Source organism: Rana temporaria, chromosome 5, assembly GCF_905171775.1.
Source record: "Rana temporaria chromosome 5, aRanTem1.1, whole genome shotgun sequence".
Classification (NCBI taxonomy): Eukaryota; Metazoa; Chordata; class Amphibia; order Anura; family Ranidae; genus Rana; species Rana temporaria.
In genome coordinates this window covers 269,994,075-270,021,599 of record NC_053493.1, presented here as the reverse complement: position 1 = coordinate 270,021,599, position 27,525 = coordinate 269,994,075, and the positions used below count along the sequence as shown (strand labels likewise).

General features: G+C 42.1%; 1 protein-coding gene and 1 long non-coding RNA gene across 3 annotated transcripts in view; both read left to right on the top strand.

Moving 5' to 3' along the window:
* Window positions 1–27,525, top strand: part of ATP9B (ATPase phospholipid transporting 9B (putative)) — a 448,810-nt gene that overhangs the window by 187,255 nt on the left and 234,030 nt on the right. For both annotated transcript variants that reach the window (XM_040353855.1, XM_040353854.1), the window contains exon 9: window positions 19,859–19,939. In XM_040353855.1, the coding sequence (XP_040209789.1) occupies window positions 19,859–19,939 (81 nt within the window). The remainder of the gene's footprint in view (window positions 1–19,858; window positions 19,940–27,525) is intronic.
* Window positions 135–1,091, top strand: LOC120940802. The gene is made up of 3 exons (XR_005749482.1): window positions 135–296; window positions 543–725; window positions 817–1,091. It is a non-coding gene; the product is annotated as an uncharacterized LOC120940802 (long non-coding RNA).

Here is a 27,525-nt window from a genome sequence, read left to right as displayed (position 1 = left end):
GATGGGCGGGCAGTGCGTGTCGATGTCACGCCTCCATCACCTGACACGGAACTAGGTCTCCGTGCGGTGTATTGCTATACTATCCACGAGGGGTTACAGGAGTCAAATGGCGCCGCATCATTGGGCGGTTACCCCGCACCAATGCAGACGCCTCCCTTCTCCTCCCCCTCGTATGCGTGTCTCTGGGCGGGTAACATTGGGGGGGTGGTCCCTATAAGAGGGTGTAACCTATGGCAGGTACAGGCATTTGGCTCTTCACATGTCATCACTCCATGCAGCACACTCGGAACTCACAGGTGATCCTCTTCCTCTCTCCTATACCTCACCACACCCAGTACCTTCACCTCACTTTACTATCTTTATATTCCCATTTCTCTTTGTCTTTCTTCCCCATCCCTGTTTTTTCTCCTTTTTTTCTCTCTTTCCTTTTCTTTTTTCCTTCTCCTTTGCTTGTTTTTCTCCCCCCTTCCCCCCTTTTCCTTTTCATCATATCTCCATATCCCATTCAAACATAATACATTCTTCATTTACTTCCAATACAGCCATCATTCCTTACCGACCACAGTGCATTCAATACACCATGCCTCATGCCTGTGCCACCTGGGTGCGCTCTCCTGACGGGCCCTGCACCCCTCATTCTCCAGCCCTAGTCCCCGGCAGTGACCACCCCAATCCTGGGGTCCATCCGGAGCTTCACTCTAGTGCCAGCGGCAATCGGCAACCTGGTGAGTACCATCTGGGGCTTTTTGATGAGTCCTCAGCCCCCACAAATGTTGGATGCCCCGTCTAACCAGCTATGTGCTTATGTCGTTCCAGATAACCAATGTAATGCATGCCTGCTCCTGATGAGCGACCAACAGTCGCGAAACGCGTAGAGCTCTTTACCTCATGCATTAATGTATTATCACTGCAGTGTCATGCGATGTAATTTCCATTTTAATATGTGACATCTATTTTATGTCTCAATAATATAGTACAGCTCGCTGTACTCATTGCATTTATATATTTGGGTCACTGCCCACGTACCTTGTCCCCCAACTAATCTGTGAAACATATATGTTTATCTATTTCTTCAATAGTGCAATATAGTCATGGACTGTGCATTATGTGAAAGTAATAAAATATTTAAACCTATTCCAGATTTATTATTTTTGATTCATTCCCCCCATTTATTGTAAACAGTTTCCCGCACATGCTTCATTTAAAGTCCCGCACTTGTTTCTCTTTTCTATGTGTATTACACAGGTATCTGCTCCACCCTGAAAGGTGCCAAATGTGACACCGGAGGGGGGGGTCCGAAAAGCGGAAGTTCAGTTTTTGGGTGGAACTCCACTTTAAAGCCCAGCAATACACTGAGAGAGACTTTTGTACATCCAAAATACCCAACAACCAAACACAGGCAAAGTAACTTGGTATATGCAAGGCACTGTAGTAAGGAATACACAAAACTGTACATTGGGGAGACAAAACAACCTCCATCCAGTCTCATAGAAATATTTCAGAACAGAAAAGACAAAAAGAACCCGGCTAAGACCGGGAACATTAAATTGTCCTAAAAGAGAAGTAAAGGATCCCCCCCCCCCCGCCCAATTATACTTACTGAGGTGGATGCATCATCGGTCCAATGCTGCATCTGTCCCCTGTCGCCTCTACACTGAGAACCGATTGATCGAACACTGCCTATCACTCGGTTCTGCTGCTAACTGTTACTCAGCAGCTCTCTGCTCTGCCTCCTTCTCACTCACTGTAGCGCTGACCTGTGGAGGAACGGGGAGTGTCCTATATTATAAAATTGTATAAAATAAGGAAATGGTTATCTGTAATATGTTGTGTATTTGAAAACATTTTTGGATTTTTTTTTTTTACTGTCCTCTGCAGTGTGTCATTGGTAATCGCTAAAAGATGAAAGTTGATTTCATCAAAAGAATTATTGCATTGACTATACTATATCAAATTAATATTTATTATTTATGTTCGTAGTGCCATTTAATAAATAATAGTCAGTTATGGGGCATATAGCACTTCAAAACTTAATATTTATCAATATATTTTTTCACTGTGTTGCTAAATGAAGTGATGATTTTGAATATACTAAAATATAATAAAATGAATATCTATCTACAATAAGTAACCACTTTAAGACCAGGCCAAGTTCAAATCAGTATGTTTTGCTTAAAAAAATACTTAGAACCCCCAAGTAGACCCTAGAGAATAAAATGGCGATCATTGCGACATTTTATGTCACACTGTATTTGCGCATCAGTCTTTCAAATGCATTTTTTTGGTGAAAAAATACACTTCATTGAATAAAAAAAAAGTAAAGTTAGCTCAAATTTTTTTGTGTAATGTAAAAGATGATGTTACACCGAGTAAATAGATACCTAACCTGTCACTCTTTAAAATTGCACACATTCGTGGAATGGTGACAAATTACGGTACTTAAACATCTCCATAGGCGATGCTTGAATTTTTTTTTTTTTTTACCTGTTTAGAGTTACAATGGAGGTCCTGTGCTAGAATTATTGCCCTTGCTCCAACGATCACGGCGATACCTCACTTGTGTTTTGAACACTGTTTACATTTGCGGGCGCAACTTTCATATTCATTTGCTTTGGGGCGATTTAACATTTATTTATTATTAGTATTCATTTTTTTACACTTTCTTAATTTTTTTTAAAATCTGATCACTTTTATTGCTGTCACACGGAATGTAAACATCCCTTGTTTTTTTTTTTTCTGGGTGATAAGATTGTGGAACACTCTTCCACAATTGGTGGTGTCAGCAGGAAGTATTGATAGTATTGGATGTGCATTTTAGTGAACACACTATACTGGGATATGGGAAATGATCATTGGCATGAACACAGATACACCAAGTACACAGGTTGGACTGGATGGACTAGTGTCTGTATTTAACCTTACCGACTATGAAACTTCACACTTACAGTTAGGTCCATATATATTTGGACACAGGTACCATTTTTTTTCAGGTACTTATCAAAACATTGTTAAGCTATATTTGTATGGTGGGTATGGGCTGGCTCCCAGGTTTAATTTGAGGATATGCACATCCAAATTGGAGGAAGGGTTTAGGAATTAAGAATAGCCCCCCCCCCCTTTTTTTCATGGGAGCAGTAGTAATTGGACAATTGAATCAAAAGCTGTTTCATAGCCAGGTGTGGGGCTGCGCCTTCGTTATTTCTTCATCAATTAGGCAGATAAAAGGTCTCAAGTTGATTTTAAGTATGGTATTTGCATTTGGGATCTATTGCTGTGACCCTACATCATGCGTTCAAAAGAAGCTGTCCATGCAAATGAAACAGGCCATTGTAAGGCTTCAAAAACGAAATCCATTCATTAGAGAGATAGCAGCAACATTGGGAGTGGCCAAATCAACTGGTGACTCATTCTTGCCCTGCTCATTCAGCTATCAGATGGTGAATGTAAACAAAGACGTAGGGACTATTTTGAAAACAAAAAAATTCATGGGGGTCCCCTACAATCCATACCAGCTTTTGGGGTCTGGTATGGATTTTAAGAGGGACTCCATGCCCAAAAATGTGGGGGCAGGCCAGGAAAAGGGGAGGACAAGCATCCCCCCTCCCCAAACTATACCAGGCATTGTGCCCTCAACATGGTGGGGTACTTGATTCCTCCTGGCAAAGCACCTTGTTCACATGTTGATGAGGACGAGGTAATCTTCCCTTCTTTCCTGGCCCGGTGGTTGTCTGAGTCTGCAGGGTGGACTTGCCATAATCTGTAAGCCCCCTTTAACAATAAGGAGGCCCTCAGATACCGGCTCCCCCATGTGAATGAGTAAGGAGTACATAGCACCACTATTCTTTTACAAAAAATATCAAGTAAAAATAAAAACGCAGCACATTACTTTCCAGGCAAGTGACAGGATCGGAAGTGCATCTCTCAATCCCTGTTAACCTAAGTGAAGAGGTAGGGTCATCTGAGTAACCCTGCCTTTTTGTTTACTTTGGTGGCGGGGACTCAGAGATGCATATCCGATCCCTTCACTTGCCTGGAAAGGAATGACATTTATGGTTCTCCCCATCGTTAAAAAATGAGGAGGGGCTCACCTCGTCACCTCATTGTCCATATTTAATCAACTGCATCACTGGGTGACCCCGCCCATTTGTTTACCTCTGCAGCGGGAAGTCCAGAGATGTTGTTTGGTTATGAGAGTGGTCCGGTGTCAGCAGGTGGTTTTTTTTTTTTTTTTCATGTGGGTTGGCAGCCGTCATTCATTGTGATAAAGTGGACGGACATCACTGGATGATGTGATTGACAATGGATGAACATCCGGGGACATTTTTTATTTTAATAAAGGACTTGTCAAAAAACGGTGGTGTGTTTATTTTACTATTGACTTTTTTTTGTGAGTGAGTTGGGGTACTGGTTGGGGGGAAGGCTGGTATTTGTGGCCCCCTTATTGTTAAAGTGGTCTTCCAGATTCCAGTAAGCATCATACCATCAGACCCTCGCAACCACCCTACAAGGGTTGTGGGGAAAGAGGCCCTTGTCCCCATCAACATCAATTATTGAAGACATGTGGCCTGGTATTGTTTAGGAGGGGAGGACTGCATGCTCATTATCCCCCTCTTTCCTGGTGGGTTGGGATAAGGGTCTACATTTTTTATTTTTTCACATGGGGTTTCCTTAAAAACCAGTACCAGACCTAAAGGTCCTAATATGTATTGTGGTGGGACCCCAATGCCATTTTTTTTCTAACTGTCCAGGCTTTTGTTTACATCCTGTTGTCGGCTGTGAATCCCTGGTTGACAGCAGGGATGAGTCACTGGTTGGTTGCTAGGACCCTGGCAGGTGTCAGCTCCTTAACAACCAGCTACTAACATCATACATTCACAGTTAGGTCACCACTTATTTAGTGAATGTCGTTTTATTTTGTATGAATTGACTTTAATGTCAGTATATCGTGTATTTAGCTTGCCTGTGGTATTTTTGTGGTAAATTCCTCATAAAATGATAGTGAATTAACTTTTTCAATTTCGCAAGCAATATTTGGATCAAATGAGTCACGTGATCCAAATATCGCATGCAGTATTGTTTAGTAAATTGAACCCATAATGACCTTAATTTTAATGGAACCTGTTCACTGTGTAAGGTAACAAAGCATGCGTAGTACCTGATGATGCCTGCACTATCATTCAATAACTGTATTAATAAGAGGCAAAAATTAAGCTCTGGTTTTGTGAATATATTATTGATTAGCTTAATTTCTTCTTTTCTTTTTGTTTTAGTTTTGTAAATAATAATACTACACCATAAAATTCACTCTTCTCTCCTGTATTTAAGCCTTAGACAAGCCCTGACTACCCATTCTCCTCTGTCAAATTTTAGTCTCACAGTTTTAACAGTGCTTTTGTTGTTGTACGTGTAATATGATAAATTAGTAAATCCTGTCCATACAGTGAATCAGTGTTTCTTGATGCACTCAATTACATGCCCTTCTATCAGCCAATATTGCTGCTGTTTTGTTAACATTCCTCAGCTTAAAGGTGTTTCCTTCCTTCGTAACACCTGCTGTGAAAATGGCGCAGATTACTTGTTATTATATAACAGCACCAACACTGGTATCTGATTTCACATATCATTAAGTCATCCTTTATCCTCTAGTTGGTCAGGTATCTTTCCATGTAATTTACCATCTGCTACTCTTTTGGATACCTTAGACATGAGATATAATTCTAATAAGCTTTACCTTCTCTGACTTAATAAACGATCAATAATTACCAATCGGAAACCGTTTTATTTTCTTGGTAAATATAAACATTGATGATAAATCTATTATATAATAGCAAACTTCAGATATTGGGTTAAAATGTTGAGCGAGAGAGTGTTTCAACGCTCCGTCTTCCAATAATTCTTGAATGCCACCTGCTGGCCTGTAGACAATATCGTCACTAAAACCATTTGTATACAGAGTGCTGTTTTATAAAGAAGAAAAGACACTTTGGCTTCTGTGCATTTCTCATGCTTATCAGGAAATCTGTGCAAAAAGATATATTTGTTATGTTTTGCTTTGTGAATATGTAGAAATAACTTGTATTCATTGCCATTGTGTGTGTTTTATTCTCACTAATAAGCATACAGTATATATTATTATTATACATAATTTATATAGGACCGACAGTTTTCACAGTGCTTTACAACATAATTGCAGACTGTACAGTTTATTACAGTAGGAATCAGAGGGCCCTGCTTCTTAGAGCTTACAATCTAAGAGGGAGGGGCAAGAGATGCAAGAGATACAAAAGATAATGGCTGTAGGTTGATTGAGAAAATAAATGTACGGTTGTTAGGTGGGGGCTGGATAGGCCTCTCTTAAGAGATGGGTTTCAGGGATTGTCTGAATGTGGACGGAGTAGAAGAGAGTCGGACAGATTGGGGTAAGGAGTTCCAGAGGATGGGAAAGGCTTTGGAGGTGAGCATTCGATGAGATGACAAGAGAGCTAGAGAGCAGGAGGTAATTTTTTTTTATAGAAAACAGAGGCCCATTAGGTGGAAAACACCAAAGGTGATTTTTCTTCTCTTTGCTTTAAGTTTCTTTTGGGTGTAGCCACCATTATTGTACTGGTGGCACCTTGATGGAGATGAGCTGAATTGTGGGAAGCAGGGAAGCATTACAACTATTTTGGTCAAAAGTAAAAAATTTTCAGTAAGACAGTGTGTCAAAAATACATTGAAGTCAATGGAACAAAACAAAAAAATGTAACCCTTTCGCTGCGAGAGCTGGTTTTGCGTTTTTTTGCACACTTGTTTAAAAAATTTTGGCTTGAAGATTACACAAAACCCCAAACATATATTTTCGGAAAGCAGACACCCTAGAGAATAAAATAGCGGTATTACCGCAAAGGTCTAGGAAACGCAATAGTTCAGTAAAAAACACACTAACATGAATGTTGGGGCAAACAAACACAATATATTTTGGTAAAATATAAAAGACAAGGTTACGCCGAGTAAATAGATAGCCAGCATGCCAAATCTTAAAAATGTTTTGTACCCATAAAATAGCGTCAAACTTCAGTACCCTATATTTTCTATAGGCGACGCTTCAAAGGCCCCCTATAGGTATCAGTTTAGTGTTATGGAGGAGGTCTGGTGCTAGAATTATTGCTCTCACTCCGGCGTACGCAGCGATATGTAATATGTGTATCGTAATCAACAATTTCATGTGTAGGTAATCCAACACATGCATTTATGTTCGTGCATGTGTATATGTGGGGGCCTCACATTTTTTGGGGGGGTTTATGTACTTGGATGTAACTTTATGTTTTGGGGGGGGGATTTTTTTTTTTTTTTATATTGCTTAACTTTTTTTTTCATCACATGGGCCCCTATGTGATGATTTTGCGGTGACAAGTTCTCTTTATTGAGATATGCAAGGCCTCCACTGTATTCCTCTGAATGTTTTGAAATGCATATTGCATTGCAAAGCATCCTTTCTCTGCAAAACGAGCCGGGGACACCGAGAATGTGACCCGGAAGTGATGTCAGAGACGTCGCTTTCCAGGTCACTGCAAGAAGGGGAGGAGAGCGGATGTGTATCCGCTCTTCTCCTTCCCTCTACATGACGACACCCGCCATGACTTTCCCGGGCCCGCCGATGGGTAGCTTTGACCATATTCTCAACTTGCGTTTCATTTGTTCCAATAGAGGATTGACATTCATTGCCAGCGATTCCTTGGAATCCAACGTAATTTCAATACCCAAATATTTAAATGAATCCATTATCTTTGGCAAAGGAAATTGCTCCACATTCCTCTGTATATCATGTCTACGTGGAATTAAAACAGATTTCTGATGATTGATTTTTAATCCTAAATATTTCCCAAACACATTTATTCGTTTCATTGTTTCCCTTAAGGAGTTGTGTGTCTTCCATATACAGTAATATATAATTTGCATAAAGTCCAATGACCTCCTTCCTATTTCCCATTACTATTCCTTTATATTCCTCTGATTTTCTAAACGTCAAAGCAAGCGTGTCTTGCTATAGCAATAAGATGGAGAGATAGAGGACATCCCTGTCTTGTCCCTCTCTCTAATCCTGTCGTGGATGACATTAATCCATTAACCAAAAGAGTTCAACAAGATTGACTTTACATTATGGCTATTCATTTTCTAAATCTTTCTCCGGAACCAAACTGTACCAATGATTTCTGTAAATGCAACCATTCAATAGAGTCAAATGCCCTGGCCTTATCCAAAGATGCCAGATTTTTATTTTAATGAAAATGAAAATATAAATTTGGTAAACAACAATGCAGTTATTGTGTGACTTTACATAAATTGCAACTGCCACCATTTTATTCTAGTGGGTTTTTGTTTCCCGAAAATATATAAAGTTTTGAGGTTTTAAAAAAATATGCTGTTTCTCATTTAATATTTTAAAGGCTTGTTTGGCTTCTGACCGACCTAATAAAATGAAAATATTTAAGAAACCTAAAATTTCGATATTTGAATTTAGCCTTTACTACATGGAGATAGTTATGTATTTGAGTTACTCTTGTGATTTGAGTGTACAGTATTTAGTTATGTATGGTTTTTGCAGCCAACACATGCCAGTGAGTGTCAGTCATTTTGATTTCAACGTCTGTCTTATGTCATGGATTGTGAGTATCTTGTATTGTCATGAACCGTCAGCCGCATCATCTGCACAGCTCTGTAACATTATCCTCAGTGACACCCGGAACAAATAAACCTGCTTCTGAGCTTTTCGTAAAGAACAGATGACACCGACAAAGATGATCAGTGCAGATTTTGTTGTCTTCCTAAACCACTTAGAATGATCAGACAATTAAATTTTCAACACATCCTTTAATAATAGCTGTCTTGCAATACCTGTAACCTGCAGGTTAGGTTTCCTGTGGTTTCATACTCATAAGTGGTGCAGTATTTTTTGTGTCAGCCTTCATGTAGTGAAACATTCATTCCCATCTTATTTGATCAAGTAAATTTATTAGCAGCAGTGAGGTAAGTGTAATTTTCAATAAATGGTGACTCGCTGATTTATATCAAAAGATCCATACAGCAGTAAACAATACCATTTACATTTAATTAGTTTTATTGAACCAGGGGCCATTTTATCTGTAATGAACCACATGTTATGATTAAGGATGTATTTTAATGATCTCTAAGTTGGGCGAACAAATGTTGCCCTTGACCTAATGGGGGAGGTTTCCCTGTCTTATTGATAACCTCCAAGTCATTTCTGTATTATTATACTGACGTGTAAAGAAAAACATCCCCATTATCATGTTGTCTCCTAGTCATTTTGTGACTAATGTAGATGAATGAAATCCATCTCCGAGACCCGTTTTACATATGTTACTCTCAAAGGGGCTATAGCAGAAAGCTGTCCTTGAAAGCAGACTACACTAACCCTGTATTGCCTTTAATGATGAGTACCCTTCACTTGACAGTTTTCATTTTTTGTACTCGAGCTTGTGCATTTAATAGTGGCTCTTAAAGTGGGTTAGTCAACAAATTGTATATAAATAATCCTTTATAATCCCTGATTTCACTCATATATGTTAAATATCAGTTGTCTGTGCTTTTGTGGGAGGGGGTCACTTTCAGTTATGTTGTAATATGTAACAAAAATAAAAAGACGTAACCTATTGTAGCCAATCAGATACTGAATCCACGTGAATCTGACTGCCCATCAGACTGCCCACCTATCTACGAATCTCATTGGCCACTGCACTGTATAGACACTCAAAATTTTTAGTGCGCCCGAGGTACATGACTTTGGAGCAAGCACCAACATTTGTAGTGCAGAAGCACAACAGAATTCTAAAGTGTCATAAATGCTGTTTATGAGTTTGCTTTATAAATATTAAAGTATATGTGAACCCTTAGGGGCAGATCCACATACATACACTGCGCCCGGCGCAGATGTAAGATACGCTACGCCGCTGTAACTTACCTGGCTTTGGTTTGAATCCTCAACGAATTTGCGCCGTAAGTTACGGCGGCGTAGTGTATCTCTCGCGGTGGAATTCAAATTGGGCGGGTAGGGGGCGTGTTTCATTTAAATGAAGCGCGTCCCCGCGCCGAACGAACTGCGCATGCGCCGTCCGTAAAAACTCCCAGGGTGCATTGCTCCAAATGATGTCGCAAGGACGTCATTGTTTTCAACGTGAACGTAAATGGCGTCCAGTCCCATTCACGGACGACTTACGCAAACAACGTAACATTTTTAAAATTAGACGCGGGAACGACGGCCATACTTTAACATTGAGTACGCCACCATATAGCAGCTTTAATTATACGCCGGAAAAAGCCGAACGGAAACAACGTAAAAAAATGCGACGGCCGGTCGTACGTTCGGGGATCGTCGAAAATAGCTAATTTGCATACTTAACGCGGATTACGACGTGAACGCCACCTAGCGGACGGCGAAAAATTGCATCTAAGATCCGACGGCGTACGAAGATGTACGCCTGTCGGATCTAACACAGATGCCGTCGTATCTTGTTTTGTGGATACCAAAACAAAGATACGACGCGCAAAATTTTAAATTACGCGGCGTGTCAAGAGATACGTCACGTAATTTCTTTGAGGATCTGCCCCTTAGTTTGTAAAACAACCCATTCATTTTAACCACTTCAGCCCCGGAAGATTTGGTTGCTCAATGACCAGGCCATTTTTCGCTTTAACTGACAATTGCGCGGTCATGCGACGTTATACCTAAACCAAATTGACGTTCTTTTTTTCCCACAAATTGCTTTCTTTTGGTGGTATTTGATCATCTCTGCGGTTTTATTTTTTGCGCTATAAGCAAAAAAAGACCGACAATTTTGAAAAAAAAAATACAATATTTTGTACTTTTTGCTATAATAAATATCGCCATTTAAAAAAATAAAAAAATGTTTTCTTCTACATATTTTTGGTAATACAAATCGCAATAAGGGTATATTGATTGGTTTCGCAAAAGTCATAGCGTCTACAAAATAGGCAAAAGATTTATGGCATTTGTATTATTATTATTTTTTCGCTAGTAATGGCGGTGATCAGCGATTTTTTTTTTATCAGGACTGCAACATTATGGCTGACAGATTGGACACTTTTGCCACAGTTTTGGGGCATTTATACAGCGATCGGTGCTATAAAAATGCACTGACTACTGTGTAAATGTCACTGGCAGGGAAGAAATAAGTTTACAGTAGGGGGATCAAGGGGTTAACTCTGTGTCCTAGGGAATGAGGGGAGGATAGGACTGCCTAGGTGAGGAGAGTGATCGTTGTTCATACTTAGTATGAACAACAGATCGCTCTCCTCACCCCTGATATCACGGAGATCTGTTTGTTTACATTGACAGATCTCCATTCTGTCTTTGTGGGCACGCGCATCGGCTCTGACGTAGCGCCCCCTAGTGGTCAAAAGGTGAACCGACGTACAGCTATGTCAGTTCGCCCAGGGGAGCCAACATGCAGCAGTAAAACGTGATGGCTAGTCAGGAAGGGGTTAAAATAGAAATGAAAGGAGAAACATTTGTGTATATGTATAAAAAAACATAAGTACTTATTTTCTTTGTGATCACATGACCTGCGTTCTGAGCTGCAAAAGGGGCTTAGAGAACTGGGGGGTGGGGGGCATGTCATCAGGAAGCAGAGAAACAGTGGTACACTGATCTTACCAATGGAAATATGTAGTGGGGGTGTCACCAAAAGCTTGACCATTGGAGGTATGTGCAGGCCGTGCTCCCAAGTAAAATAAAAAAAAAAGAATGAAAACCGACCACGCTGGGATGCATGTGCCAGGTAGTTTACACAAGGGAAACAATAAAGAGAACCGGATACTGTTTAATAAATGTACATGGTACAAAAGACACATAAGAAATATACAATTTTGGAGTAACACACTATAACAAAACATTTGCAAAAATTTTAATTTTTTGGTGCCAACATATACTACAATTATAAATATAAAATATATATTTATTAATCATACAAGCTTGTAAAAGATAAATAAGCTAAACAGTTTTACATAGTACAAGGTCAGTGGATCAATAGACCAATTGGGGTGAGTTCAACAAACTCTTCTACTTCTATAGGTTCCCTCTAGCAAAACTTTATTCATAAAAGTAGTTTTACAAATATTTCAAGTGACACTAATCTTGCATTATATAAAATAAAAGAAATGCAATATGTTTAAATTGACTGTAGGTAGACTGTTCCTTCTATCTTGTTCTTCTTTGGTTTCTCTTGAGTTTAGTGTCACTTAAATGTCTGTTGGTGTAAAAAGTCTAGTGGTGGGGGAAGAGGGCACAACAATTCTCTTAGCACGTTTTGTAAACCTTGCACCCATAGGAGACAAAGAGAAGTTTATCTCTTATGGTTCCATAAATTAAAAACAGCACATATTAGACATATAAAGGATCATTTTGTAATGTCTGCATTAAATTAAGATGAGCTTATTGGTGTTGAACATATGTATATTTCAAGGGAAGAGGCACATTTTTGTGAATTCTAGAAAAAAACAAAAACAAAACAAAAACATTAGCATAAGGTGAATATATCAAATTGTAATGAGGTTTAAACAAGCAGTTCAGGAATTGCAAAATTAGATGGCTGCAGCTCTGACCCCAGCTGCATCTGTCCTCACCGCCTCGAAGACTGAGAAATGAGCGATCATACACCTCCGATCGCGCAGCTCTGTCCTCAGCATGCAGAGAGCTGGTGACTGTCAGCCACCGACTCTTTGCTCACTGGAGCGCTGGACTATGGAGGGGAGGGGAGCGGCTGGCCAGCTGTGTGTTCAGGCTTCTGAGCAGATCCCGACCATGTGCTCAGAATCTTTTCAGAGCTTGGATCAGCTCTGTGACATCAGCCGACAGTGGGCCTTAGTTCAGAAAACACCAACACTCCCGCCACTCGAATTTTTACACCACTTGACTTTAGGTATTTGTGTATTTCTAGAACTGATTATGATAATATAGTTTTGGTAGACGGATCCTATAATAGGAATCGTTTTTGCTGAACTTGCTCAATTAGTCTATTGACATTTAAAAAAGTTTAGCCTATATATCTTTTAACAGCATTTGTGATAAAAATTAAATATTTCCTAATCGTACAGAACACAGGATCAGTAGCCTTATCCATGGGTTATAGGCATCTACCTTCATGTGGTTGAAATTTGGCAAAAAAAAAGTGTCTCACCTAAGGACACATAAAAACACTTAACTTCAAAAGAGCAAATTTTCCAAGGATGAGGGCTGCTCTCCAGGACTTATGCGATGAAATAAAACAACGTTTTTCATCATGAAAGTTTTTCTAACTTCATCATAAATAACGACGTTGCCCACACACCATCGTTTTCTGAAAATGCTCTAGCAAAGCGCGGTTACGTACAACACGTACGAGGGCACTCTGTTAGATTCAAGCTCCCGTCTCATAACTTGCTTCTGAGCATGCGCGGGTTTAAAACATCATTTAAAACGTCGTTTTAGCCCACACACAATCATTTTTTATGACAGAAAAAACGACATTTTGAAAAACGACATAAAAAATTGAAGCATGTTCGAATTTTTTTTTGGTCGTTTTTTAGAAGACAAAAAACAATGTGAAGCCCACACACGATCATTTTAAATGAAGTTTTTAAAAACGTTGTTTTATTTCATCACAAAAAATGACCGTGTGTATGCGGCATTAGACTTGGAGGGAATATTGACATCGATAAACACAGAACAGAAATGGGAATTCTTCAAAAAGTCTGTTTGGGACCTCACTGCAAAGTATATTCCCATGGGCAAGAAGTTTAAAAGGCTAAAAAATAAAACTTATGCGGCTCACGGTCAAAGTTAAAACTATAAACAATAAGAAAAGGCCTTTTAAAAAATATAAAAATTAAGGAACACTAGTGTCGTTTAAATGTTACAACGAATTTAGCAGAATATGTAAAAAGGAAATCAAGGATGCAAAAATTCAAAATGAACGACCGATTGCAAAGATAGTAGGACAAACCCCCAAAAATGTGTCAACTATATTTAATAGTAAAAAGGTCAGGTCTGAGCAATGTAGCCCCTTTACAAAGTAATCTAGAGTGGGTGACTGGGGACAATGAGAAGGCTAATATATTAAATATTTTCTTCAGCTCTGTGTATACAAAGGAGCATGGGGGAGCTCATGTCCATAATGGGAGTGGTAGTGACACAATCTTGCAGCCATGACCCTCCTCATAGTCTTGCCTTGCAATTACTTCCTCTCCTTCTTCTCATCACTAAAAACCCAGTTCCAACCTTTCCACAGCGTTATTTCATCCAAGCCAGTACCAAATTACTTGCATCCATGGCGGTACTGTGTTGCCCCTGCAGATGCTGCATGTGCCACACATTGGGAAATTCCATCCAGCAATACAATTGCAAATTCTGAATATTTATGTATTGCTTTCAGAGATTACTAATATGTTGGCAAAAAAAATAATATAATCATGATAACGAGCAGATTACAATTACATTTTCCCTGCTTAAACAAACAGAGATCCACCTTTCCACAAACTATCAGTGAACTTGACAGCTGTGAAAAAAGATAACATTATTCCAAGTGATTGAGCCTAAAGCAAAATGTAATTTCCCGACAGACACTTACCTGTAATGCACATTTTCAGTTCTCTGCTGAGTGAGTCTTAAGCACCTAGAGACTAATCACCAATAAAGTTCCTGTGATTTGAAACAGCAAAACCTGCAAGTATGCTTAAGACTTGATTTAGACTTGTTTAAACTTTTTCTTTACAGTAGTTGGCTTTGCTGCATTTGATTATGCACAAGGCTGTGCCCAAGCCCTAAGCCATGCCAACTTAGCAAATTATAGGAAAAAGGTCCTATGCGCTTTTTACTTTGGCCCTTTGACCCCAATTCCTCCTGAGCAACCCTGTTGATATGTTATGAAGGACACACTCTTTTGCCTTGTACTCACGATCAGAATTTCCGTCGGAATAAACTACAAAGGGTTTTTCCAACGGAATTCCGCTCAAGATGTCTTGCATACACACTCTCACACTGAATTCCGACCATCAAAAACGCAGTGATTTAAAACACTACGACGAGCTGAGAAAATGCCTTGAATTGTTTCCGAGCGTGCATGTGTTTTTTTCGTCGGAAAAGCATACAGACGATCGGAATTTCCGATCAAAATTTTTTCTAACTCCGTCTGAATTTCCGACGAAAAAAAGTCAGGAAAAGGTCGGAAATTTCGACCATGTGTACGCGGCATTTGACCAATAAGGAGGATGTTCAGAAATGGTTTCTATATTTAAATCCTATGCTTTCTCTTGCACTATTTTTATTTTCCCATATTAGCTAGAGAAATGAATTACTGTGGCACATGTTTCTTGAAATCTTCAAATGTAAGTTGGATGAAATAGCAAGTTTTATACCAGCAGGGGAGCATATTTCCTGTTCTTGTTCCACAAATCTCCATTGAAGTTGTTAACCTGGTTAATTCTTGTATGAGCTGTGTAGGTAAAACACTTAATAAAAAATGACTGGACCCCAGACAACTGTTTTTATTGTATGTGTGTGGTATTGGATTCTGTTCTACCCCTTTTCCAGGAGACTCTTATTTTTCTGTTCACAATAAAGCACATAATAGCCTGGATTATCTAAATTGTAGGTGATAACAGATGGGGAAGAAGTGAATGATGAAGATATAGGACACCCACATGTGTATTAGTTTCATATGAATTATTTCTTGTGGTCTGATGAAAACTAAATAGAGAAGACAAGAACGTGATGAATAGCCAGCGTGTGAAAGATTACAACAAATGGTGAACAGTTTAAGATGTGCACAGATATAGAGAAATGCCAGTTGCATGCTATACCTTTCTTCGTATTGCAGCATCTATAATTTAGAGGATCATTTCTCCATCTGTGCCACTAAAGTGTAAAAAAAAAAAAATCGTGAGCAGGTAGGCTTTGCAGAAGAGACATGCTGTGTCTCTTCTGCAATAAAACAAACTTACCTGCCTGATCGCAGTCTTCTTTAGATTGTACAGTAAGCTGTACATTCTCGACAGGGTGATTTAATGTGATAATTTATGTTTTTGGGGTTATATTCGAGATGTGCAAAGAGAGATCGCACAAACACGTGTAGGTATAACATTTAATTAAGTAATGACAGATAGAGATAATGATGACAAATGTAAGAATATTAGAAAATTTAACAAGAATAATTAAACCCATCCGTACGGCACATGCCGGAAATTTAACACTCCCATTGGGTGTGCTCTCAACCAAACTGTCAAACCATCCAATGGCTGGAGTCATAACTGATCATGTGCAGCATCATGGCAGTTGTAGATTAAAGCGGAGTTCCGCCGAAATAAATAAATAAATACATATATATATATATATATATATATATATATATATATATATATATATATATATATATATATATATTCTTATACATTCCGCCTGTGGAATGCACTACCAACCACCATCCGAATGGAGTCGGACCACTTGGCCTTCAGGAGAAAGATTAAAACACATCTCTTCTGAGGTCAAGGGGTTCCTTATCCATGAAATGGATACAGCGCCCAGAGGCGATTCAGTTTGCATGTGTTGCGCTTTACAAGTCTCTCACTCACTCACTCATTAGTCCCCGCTCTGTAACGAGCGATCGCGTGTGCCCGGCGGCGATCGCGCCCGCCAGGCACGCGCACTTGAGTCGGGGGCGAGTGGCCCTAGTTCCCTGCGAGAGAGCCGACATAGAGCTACAGGCTCTCGCGCAGGAGAGCCAACCTGCCACTGTAGAATGACGACGGCAGGTCGGCAAGTAGTTAAAATGCATTGTTTACTGTGAAAATGACAATTGCAGTTTGGGAGTTAACCACAAGGTGGAGCTGAGGGGTTATGTATGACCTCATTTGTGTTTCTAACTGTAGGGGGGTGTGGCTGTAGGTGTGACGTCATCGATTGTGGTTTCCTATAAAAAGGGAACACACGATCGATGACAGCGCCACAATGAAGAACGGGAAAGCTGTGTTTACACACAGCTCTCCCCGTTCTTCAGCTCTGGGGACCGATCGCGGGACTCCAGCGGCAATCGCGTCCGCTAAACCCGCGGCCATGGAGCTTCAGACCGGGTCTTATTGGGATTTTATGTGATAGACCAACACAAAGTGGTACATAATTGTGAAGTGGAAGGGAAATGATAAATGGTTTTCAATTTTTTTTTACAAATAAATATGTGAAAAGTGTGGCGTACATTTGTATTCAGCCCCCCTGAGTCAATACTTTGTAGAACCACCTTTTGCTGAAATTGCAACTGCATGTCTTTTTGGGTATGTCTCTACCAGCTTTGCACATCTAGAGTGAAACCTACTAAGACATGACAGAGTGAAATTTTTGCCCATTATTCTTTGCAAAATAGCTCAAGCTCTGTCAGATTGGATGGAGAGTGTCTGTAAATGGCAATTTTCAAGTCTTGCCTCAGATTCTCAATTGGATTTAGGTCTGGACTTGACTGGGCCATTCTAACACATGAATATGATTTGATCTAAGCCAGGGGTGCCCAACCCTTTGAAGAGCGAGGGCCACTAAAGCGACTTGATAACTGGTCACGGGCCAAAATTAGTGGACTGGGCGTATGACATGTCTGTGTCCACGCTGCATATGCTAAATGGACACGGACACAGCCCTAACTCTCTATGGGTCCTCCAATTCAATCTGGCCAGACGGAATGGGACGGATGCCCTTCTGTGTCTTTTTTTTTTTCTTTATCGGATCGGATTGAAGGTACGCGGGGTAAATGGACATAGAGGTGAATGAAGGGTCCGATTGCACTTTTCCATAGACTTCTATTATATCTTGCAGGTGTAGTACAATTTCTGAAAGTGCATCAAACGCACAGGTAATAACAGAAGTCTATGGCTCAGTGCAGGTAACCTTTAGGTCCACTGCGCTGCACCTGCGGATTAGTTTGAAAGCTTCCTAGTAACCACTGCAAAACAGATATGCCCATATATACAATGTAATTTCAGGGATTAACATACCTTTAATAACAGTCTTTCATTCAGTTTTCCTGGGCTGTTGCTGTCCCAGGCAGAGTGCATTTGGTATCAATTGTGACAGGAGCTGGTGCTATACAGGAAGCATCAGCTTATGTAGCTCCTCTCTGGAGCTGCTTGCTTTCTCTACCTCCGGCTTCATTCACAACACTGATGCTCTGGGATGACGGGTCGGCAACCTGTGATCTGAGCTTGCCAAACCACCATCCCAGAGCAGGAGGTCACAGGCCACATCAGAAGCCTCCGCGGGCCACTGATTGGGCACCTCTGATCTAAACTATTCTGGCTGTATGTTTAGGGTTCTTCTTTAAGGTGAACCTCCACCCCAGTCTCAAGTCTTTTGTAGACTCTTAACAGGTTTTCTTCTAAGACTGCCCTGTATTTGGCTCCATCCATCTTCATATCAACTCTGACCAGCTTCCCTGTCTCTGCTGAAGAAAATGGTATGTTCAGGGAGATGTCCAGTGTTAGTTTTCCACTTTTGCTTTTAGGCCAAAAAGTAAAATTTTGGTCTCATCTGACCAGAGCACCTTCTTCCACGTTTGCTGTGTCCCCCACATAGCTTCTTGGAAACTGCAAAGGGACTTCTTATGGCTTTCTTTCAACAGTGTTTTTTTTTCTTGCCACTCTTGCATAAAGGCCAGATTTGTGGAGTGCATGACTAATAGTTGTCCTGTGGAGAGATTCTCCCACTTGAGCTGTGGATCACTGCAGCTTCACCAGAGATATCATGGGGCTCTTGGTTGTTTCTCTGATTGTTGCTCTCCTTGCACGGCCTATCTGTTTAGGTGGACGGCCATGTTTTAGTAGGTTTGCAGTTGTGCCATACTCTTTCCATTTTCGAATGATGGATTGAACAGTGCTCTGTGAGATGTTCAAAGCTTGAGATATTTTTTTATAACCTAACCCTGCTTTAAACTTCTCTGCAACTTTATCCCTGACCTGTCTGGTATGTTCCTTGGCCTTTCTTATGCTCTTTGTTCACTAAGGTTCTATGACAAACTTCTGAAGGCTTCACCAAACAGCTGTATTTATACTGAAATTAAATTACACCCAGGTGGACTCTATTTAGGTGACTTCTGAAGGCAATTGGTTCTACTAGATTTTAGTTAGGGGTATCAGAGTAAAGGGGCTGAATACAAATGCACACCACACTTTTCAGATATTTATTTGTTGAAAGCCATTTATCATTTTCTTTCCACTTCACAATTATGTGCCACCTTGCTTTGGTCTATCGCATACAATCCCAATAAAATACATTTACGTTTTTGGTTATAACATGACAAAATGTGTAAAATTTCAAGGTGTATGAATACTTTTTCAAGGGACTGTATGTTATATACATAATGATCAAGGAAAGGAGAGCTTTTTATTTTTATGGCTAAATTGAGTATTCATGCAGATGAAAAGTACATGTAAGTATTTATCATTGTTGAGGACATTGATAAATGAAGTTCATATTTTACCAAGACGAGGTGACCTTTTCCAAGTTAACGCCTTTGTTCTGAAACAAGACATCAAACTCATATTACTCAGTTCTGCAAAGGTTTCTCCTAGGAATCAATCTGTTTTCAAGTATCAGATATTAATGTTATCCCTAACACACTGTTATGTAGTATGCTTTCTCATGCTGGTGTCATTTTGTGCTAAAAAGAAAAAAAAAATGAAGATTTTGTTTCATGAACAAAGAACAAAAATCAATGGTATCATATTCAGAAATGAACAAGCTGTTTTTGGTCATGCATTCTATGACATACTTTTATTTAGTGATAAAGCTGCATTGTTTATTAATTGCATCTATTCTCTATTGCAGGATCTCTTTTCAATCAATGCTTATGTTTATGCTCAGAAGCCACAACTGGATATTCACAGTTTTGAAGGTAACTTTACACGGGTACGTAAATGCTCTCTAATTTTTCATACACACACAATATGCCCAAGAGACAATATTGCATTGACTGCAGAGCAAGGGAAGCTGGGCACAGTACAGCAATGTGAACTGCACCTGTATGATCTGCCACCCCAGAAATTAATATTTTATTCAGTAATCAAATGTACTGCAGTCCCATTTGCTGTCACCTGAATTTTTTGAATAACTTTGTAATTTTTACTTACTGTAATTATTATATGATTAGCCTGATGTTTAGACTGCAGCTGTGAAATTTTCTGCTTTACCTGTATATTTATCCATTCAATCTCCATTACTTACCTCACATCTAAGGCGCCGCAGCCGTCCTCATCTCCCCCTCAGGCTGCCGACATGTCGCCCGGGGCTTGCTTCCGGGTATCGCGGCTCTGTCGCTGTGATTGGCTGGAGCCATGATGACGTCACTCCCGCGCAGTAGCCGGTAACGGCACACAGACCGAAGCAGCGGCACATAGGTGCTATTGCTTCAGTTTGCCCCATTGCGCATGTGCCGATTACATTGACACATGCAGGGGACAGGGGATATCTCCTAAACCATGCAGGTTTAGGAGAGATCCTGGGTAGCTACAGGTAAGCCTTAATATAGGCTTACATGTTGCACAAAGTTGTTTCCAAGGGTTTACAACCACTTTAAAATCTTATTACGATGATATAGAGTACCTACAGTCCTATGCAGGTGCTTTCTGCAAGTTTCTCTGATCTGTTGGCATTGTGGGAAAGAGAAGGGTACATATTCTGGGATTGCGCATCTCTTCAGGATTTCTGGGAGGCGTAACAGCTTTGTATCGAGAAACATAAAGACATTGACCATGGAAACAGCCCCACAGCCTTCTTGTTACACCCGAATCACGTCTCTAGGATAATTACAAATGCTCCATTTTGATTTACTTGATCAAGGCAGCGGGCAGCGAGAGAATATGTATTCTGCTCAAATGGAAACAAACCTCACCCCCTTCTATAGCTCTGTTGTTCTTGAAAGTTGAGGATATATACACTATTATACACTATGCAAAACCTTTTTGTCACCTGTGACTACAAAAGTAGACATTTAGAAAAACATGGTTTATTGGGTAGCATTCACTCCCACACAGAACAATGAAAATTCCCTTGCTTCTGGTTTACATTTAACCCTATCACCTTGCTACTGGAAAACCAGGCTTCGGCTACTGGGGTAACTATTGACCTGGATTAGTAGATGCTCTCCATCTGGGCCCATTCTCCTCTTTTTCCTCTTCCTTCCCCCTCCTTGCCCCTACCTCCACTCTCCACCCATGGTCTTTTTTTTTCCTCTGCTTCTTATTTCCTTTGTAAAACTGTACTTCCTTCCTTTTGCTACCCCTGTAGTTTCTACTGGGTATGCCACATCTTCACCTTTTTATCTTGTCCTCAACCCCTTTTTGATTTAGACACACATTATTATTTCCCTCCTGCTTATTGCGGGGCCCAAGTTGGATGACTTGTAAGTTTAAGCTTGATTTCTTCCCATTGTGTGGTTAAACAGTTTTAAAAGTAGAGGAAGCAAATGGTGCCGATATTGCATAAATATTTTCTAATTTCCATGTGGCATTTGACCACCCTTGTATTTGATTTCTCTGGGTATTTTATGTCTCTTTTTATTCCTGCAGAAATGTATATCCTGTCTTTGTTATGTTGGCACCTTTCATCTCTTGTGGTCAAATATTGAGATATCCGATATTCCTGTACCAGGCTGCCTTACACTTGACTTAAATAATAATTTAAAAAAAGTATTGCAAACTCGCTAATCTTAACCCTGCAGGACATAAAATGAACATTCATGCACCCTGGGTTATAGGCTCGTACCTTCAGATGATTGGACACTGGCAAAGCTTTTGCGGACATGTCCTCAATAACGCCACTCTATCCCTGTGAGCCCTCAATTTTTTGATAGTGTGATAAGTTGATGGACCTCTTCTCCCTAAAGGAGGACTCAGTCTTGGCTTATCTATTTTATTATTTTATCTTTGTATTCCTCAGTCAACTCTTTAATCAACTCCTTCACTGTCTTTTAACATCACAATAGAAGCAGTACATCTGGATTGGTGAAACCTCAGTAAAGACGTGGGAGCCACACCCGGATCCCATGCCATGGGGATGGATTTTTAGGTGAACCTCTAGTTGAGACCTCTAGGAAGTGTCAATGTTAAATGCCCAGTATACCTTCCTTTTACATAGAAAATCTATCTCCACCTCTGGAAGGGTAATTAGTGTCTTGCTGGGATAGTGTCCTTGTCTGAGCTGATATTGGAAATGTGATTTCACATTCTATCATATACTCTTTTTGTGGTCCTACCCACATATTAGATGTTTCATATGGTACATGTTGCAAGGTATACCACAGACTTGGTTTGACAATTAAACAAATGTTTAGTTTGTTTAATGGGTGACCCATATAGCTACAGCTGGTTGCTCCGCATCCAAACATGCGTATTGTATGTAACCAAGTATGGTTGGACTTTTTAGAGGTAAACCTGCTAGGGGACACCAAATTTCCAATGGTGCAAGCTTTATGACTACAAAGTTGACCGCCTACTTTAATACTGTCTTGTAACCAGGATCCCTCATTAGATAATGCCTAAAACTTAAATTTTAGTAGGTAGTCTTTCAACAAGCATCTATGGTCTTTGCTAAAGTTATAAGGTCTTGTTCGACCAACTTTTGAAGGAGGTCAAGATGTTTACCCCTAGACTGTATCGGGTAAAAGTCAGATTTTTATTTTTTTCTCGGACATAGTGGCAATCTTGTGGTTTTATCTTCTCTTCAGTCCGGATACCAAGACATTCATGAGTGTCCATTGTACTTAAATCATGTAACAAACCCAAATCCTTAAAATCAAAACCCTCTGCACCAGTACAACCTTCCCACTGTGGACCTGTAGTCGAAGGTGAAGTTGGGTCAAGGTATACGTTTTCTAAGCTTGAAGCTTGAGGCATGCAAAAGTGTTAAGATCTACAAATGTAGAGAAAAGATCAAAAGTATTAACTGGTGCAAAATTAAGCCCTTGGGGCAGGGCACTGTGAGCTTTAGGTGACAAGACATAAGCTGAAAAATTCAAAACATTTGTGGTGGTAGATAATTAACTGTTTCTAGACTGGGGTAATTTTTTGCCTGTTCTTAATCTTTTTTTTTTTTTCTTTGTTAATTCCTGTGTCTCCCCCTTCCCTCAAGGGTTTTTTACTATTTTGAATAGCAAGAGTCCTCATTTGAAAAGGTGTCTTTCCACTTACGTTTCTTATGCTGAATGCTTGTTGATGACGTAGAAGTCAAGTGAGCAGAAGTGTCCCCCTATGTATCAGAAAATCTGACACGTTTCGATGTGCTGGTGGATGTGGATGGTGTTCTTAGTATGGAACAGGGGTGGACTGGGACAAAAATTTGGCCCTGGACTTCATCCAGACCGGCCCACTTAATTTTTGAAAACACACACACAAACACAGTAAACTATACGCAATTGTCGGCGGTAAAAATAGCGGCGTTTTACCGCCGAGGCTATGGGTGGCTCAGTGTGAAAGGGGTCTAATACATCAGTTACTATGACCAGTGGCAGTGCATTTACCCCCGTCCCCCCACCATGCTGCATATTTAAAAACTCACAGACACATACACTCACCCCCGTGTCTGGGGTGGGTGATATGTACAGGAGAGGAGTGCGGAGTGTCTGGGGTGGGTGGTATGTACAGGGGTGGAGTGCGGAGTGTATGGGGTGGGTGGTATGTACAGGAGAGGGGTGCGGAGTGAATGGAGGTGGGTGGTATGTACAGGAGAGGGGTGCGGAGTGAATGGGGTGGGTGGTATGTACAGGAGAGGGGTGCGGAGTGTATGGGCTGGGTGGTATGTACAGGGGAGGAGTGCGGAGTGTATGGGGTGGGTGGTATGTACAGGAGAGGGGTGCGGAGTGTATGGGGTGGGTGGTTACTATGACCAGTGGCAGTGCATTTACCCCCGTCCCCCCACCATGCTGCATATTAAAAAAATCACAGACACATACACTCACCCCCGTGTCTGGGGTGGGTGATATGTACAGGGGAGGAGTGCGGAGTGTCTGGGGTGGGTGGTATGTACAGGAGAGGGGTGCAGAGTGAATGGAGGTGGGTGGTATGTACAGGAGAGGGGTGCGGAGTGAATGGGGTGGGTGGTATGTACAGGAGAGGGGTGCGGAGTGAATGGAGGTGGGTGGTATGTACAGGAGAGGGGTGCGGAGTGTATGGGCTGGGTGGTATGGGCTGGGTGGTATGTACAGGGGAGGAGTGCGGAGTGTATGGGGTGGGTGGTATGTACAGGAGAGGGGTGCGGAGTCAATGGAGGTGGGTGCTATGTACAGGAGAGGGGTGCGGAGTGTATGGGGTGGGTGGTTACTATGACCAGTGGCAGTGCATTTACCCCTGTCCCCCCACCTCCATGCTGCATATTAAAAAAATCACAGACACATACACTCACCCCCGTGTCTGGGGTGGGTGATATGTACAGGAGAGGAGTGCGGAGTGTCTGGGGTGGGTGGTATGTACAGGGGAGGAGTGCGGAGTGTATGGGGTGGGTGGTATGTACAGGAGAGGGGGTGCGGAGTGAATGGAGGTGGGTGGTATGTACAGGAGAGGAGTGCGGAGTGAATGGGGTGGGTGGTATGTACAGGAGAGGGGTGCAGAGTGAATGGAGGTGGGTGGTATGTACAGGAGAGGGGTGCGGAGTGTATGGGCTGGGTGGTATGTACAGGGGAGGAGTGCGGAGTGTATGGGGTGGGTGGTATGTACAGGAGAGGGGTGCGGAGTCAATGGAGGTGGGTGGTATGTACAGGAGAGGGGTGCGGAGTGTATGGGCTGGGTGGTATGTACAGGGGAGGAGTGCAGAGTGTATGGGGTGGGTGGTATGTACAGGAGAGGGGTGCGGAGTCAATGGAGGTGGGTGGTATGTACAGGAGAGGGGTGCGGAGTGTATGGGGTGGGTGGTATGTACAGGAGAGGGGTGCGGAGTGTATGGGGTGGGTGGTATGTACAGGGGAGGAGTGCGGAGTGTATGGGGTGGGTGGTATGTACAGGAGAGGGGTGCAGAGTGTATGGGGTGGGTGGTATGTACAGGGGAGGAGTGCGGAGTGTATGGGGTGGGTGGTATGTACAGGGGAGGGGTGCGGAGTGAATGGGGTGGGTGGTATGTACAGGAGAGGGGTGCGAAGTGTATGGGGTGGGCAGTATCAAATACACCACTGGTCACTGATGCATTGGTGACCAGTGGCAGTTAATTAACCCCTTTGTCCTGCATTAGTGACACCAGTGTCAGTGTTCATCAACCCTTTCATGCTGCACCATATAGGGGTTAATTAACACTGACACTGGTGTCAATAATGCAGCACAAAGGGGTTAATTAACTGCCACTGGTCACCAATGCATCAGTGACCAGTGGCAGTACATTAACCCCCTCCATGCTGCATATTAAAATTACCATTGTAAATTAACCCCCCCCCCAAAGAGTTAATCAAAGTCACTGTGACAACAGTGAAAGGTCTGTAGCCTCTAAAAACTTACTTGCAGTTTTGCATGAGGCTTCACTGGCTCCTCGGGCTCGCAGGTCTTTTGCAGCAGCACTCACCTCTGCTCTTTCATCTCGCCTCCCGGCCTGCCGCTCGGACACTTCTTCTCTCCTACCATCGGCTCCATACAGCGTTCGTGGGGCCTCCTCCGCGGTACCTTCCTCTACCCCTCCACGGCATGCCAGATGCCTCCTCCTGGTGTGCGGGGACCGATTCGCTGAGCACTCCAGCGGTGGGGGTGAAGGCTGGGGGGGCGCGATCTCCGGAGCAGCGGGAATTGTTCTCTGGCTGCTGGAATCTCCTCCCCTTCTTCTCCCCCGGACTACACAGCGCTGGCCCCGCCTCCTCCTTAACACTCAGCCACGCCCCGACCCCTCTCTCCACTGCCTGGCCGTGGAGTTTACAGGCATGCTAACCCGCTGCTGACCGGAGCTTAACGCCGCGGCAACATTGTTGTCAGCAGAGGCGGCTCTTCAATTAGGCGATCGCCTTATTTGCTTAATTAGAGAGCCGCCTCTGCCCGCATATTGGCCCCGCCCATCCCCGACATCAGTGCTTTGTTTTGACAGCTCCACTCTCACTGTGGCCGCACACCCCCGCTTGCCCACCAATTACTGGATGTTTCCACTCAGGGCGAGACTCTGAGCTTTTTGGGGACCCATTTAGGGCTCTAGCCATCCCCTCCCGACGCCCCTGAGTGACAACTGGCCCACTGAGCCATCGGCCCACCGGGAAACTCCCGGTAGTCCCGATGGCCAGTCCAACCCTGGTATAGAATGTTTGGATCCGCCATATTTGGATCTCCTACCATGTCAGAGCTTAATCTCAGGTGGATGACAAGATGTTATATCACATCACTGGTCGAACACGGCACTACTTCGGGGACTTCAGTACAGGACTGCTGCTGCATACTCCTTCTGGACATGCTTTACCCTATATTCCACACCCTAATCTGTGAATCCCACACAAGGGAATAACATCACTCAAAGTTAGGGTAAAAAACAGGCAAAAAAATGCTAACACAAAATCTCTGGTGAACATTCACTCTTCTGAAGGACCGCATAACCCTCAGAGTGGCAATGCTTCACTTGCACCGGAGAAGCACCTTATTTTAACAGCAGTCTCTGCATCTGACTCTGGTTCCATTCCAGGCACACAGCAAGTAACCTACCTGACAAAGGAAGAGTTTTCTATATCTATATCATAATTCTTTGGACAGCTAACAGCCTTAATACAGCCATCTTTGTATGAGGCTCCAAAATGGCAGGTCCCTTCTCCATCTCCTCTGTTTCCACCCAAGTCAGTTCCCGATAAGCACGGCCTAGAAACGGTGGACATAGAAGGGAACAAAGAGGACCCAGAAGCAGTAGTAGAGGAGGCTGCGAATGATGTCTCACCTTCAGACTCCTATACACCTGAAGCTGCAAGTTCACACAACATGTGATGAAAGAAGAAGGGAGTAGAAGTAGGGACAAATGTATTTAAGGCCCCTTTCAAACGGATGGCTGTTCTGCCGCAGTTAAAAGCATGTTTATTTTCTGCTGAAATTCAAGACTCCAGGCACAGCGATCAGCTGCATTTGTACAGTGCAATTAGCTGCGGTTGCGTTTAGCCGCGGCACGATATTGAACGGGGATCCAACTTGGATTCCCGCCAATACCAGGCACTGTGTATGGTACGAATCTTGAGGGAGAATTCCATGCCATATTTTAAATAAAAAAACGACATGGGTTTCCCATCCAAGAGCATACCAGGCCCTTATTAGAACCCCTTACTCCATCCATACCAGACCCTTATCCAAGCACCTACCCCCCCCCCCCCATAGGGGCATGTGGCCTGGTACGGTTCAGGAGGGGGGGCTCGCTCGTCCCCACCCCCTTTCCTGACTGACCGGGCTGCGTGCTCGGATAAGGGTCTTGTATGGATTTTGGGTGCCTGGTATGCTTTTGGAGGGGGGAACCAATGCCGGTTTTTTATTTAAAATTTGAAGTGGAGTTCCCCCCCTCCCCCCAAG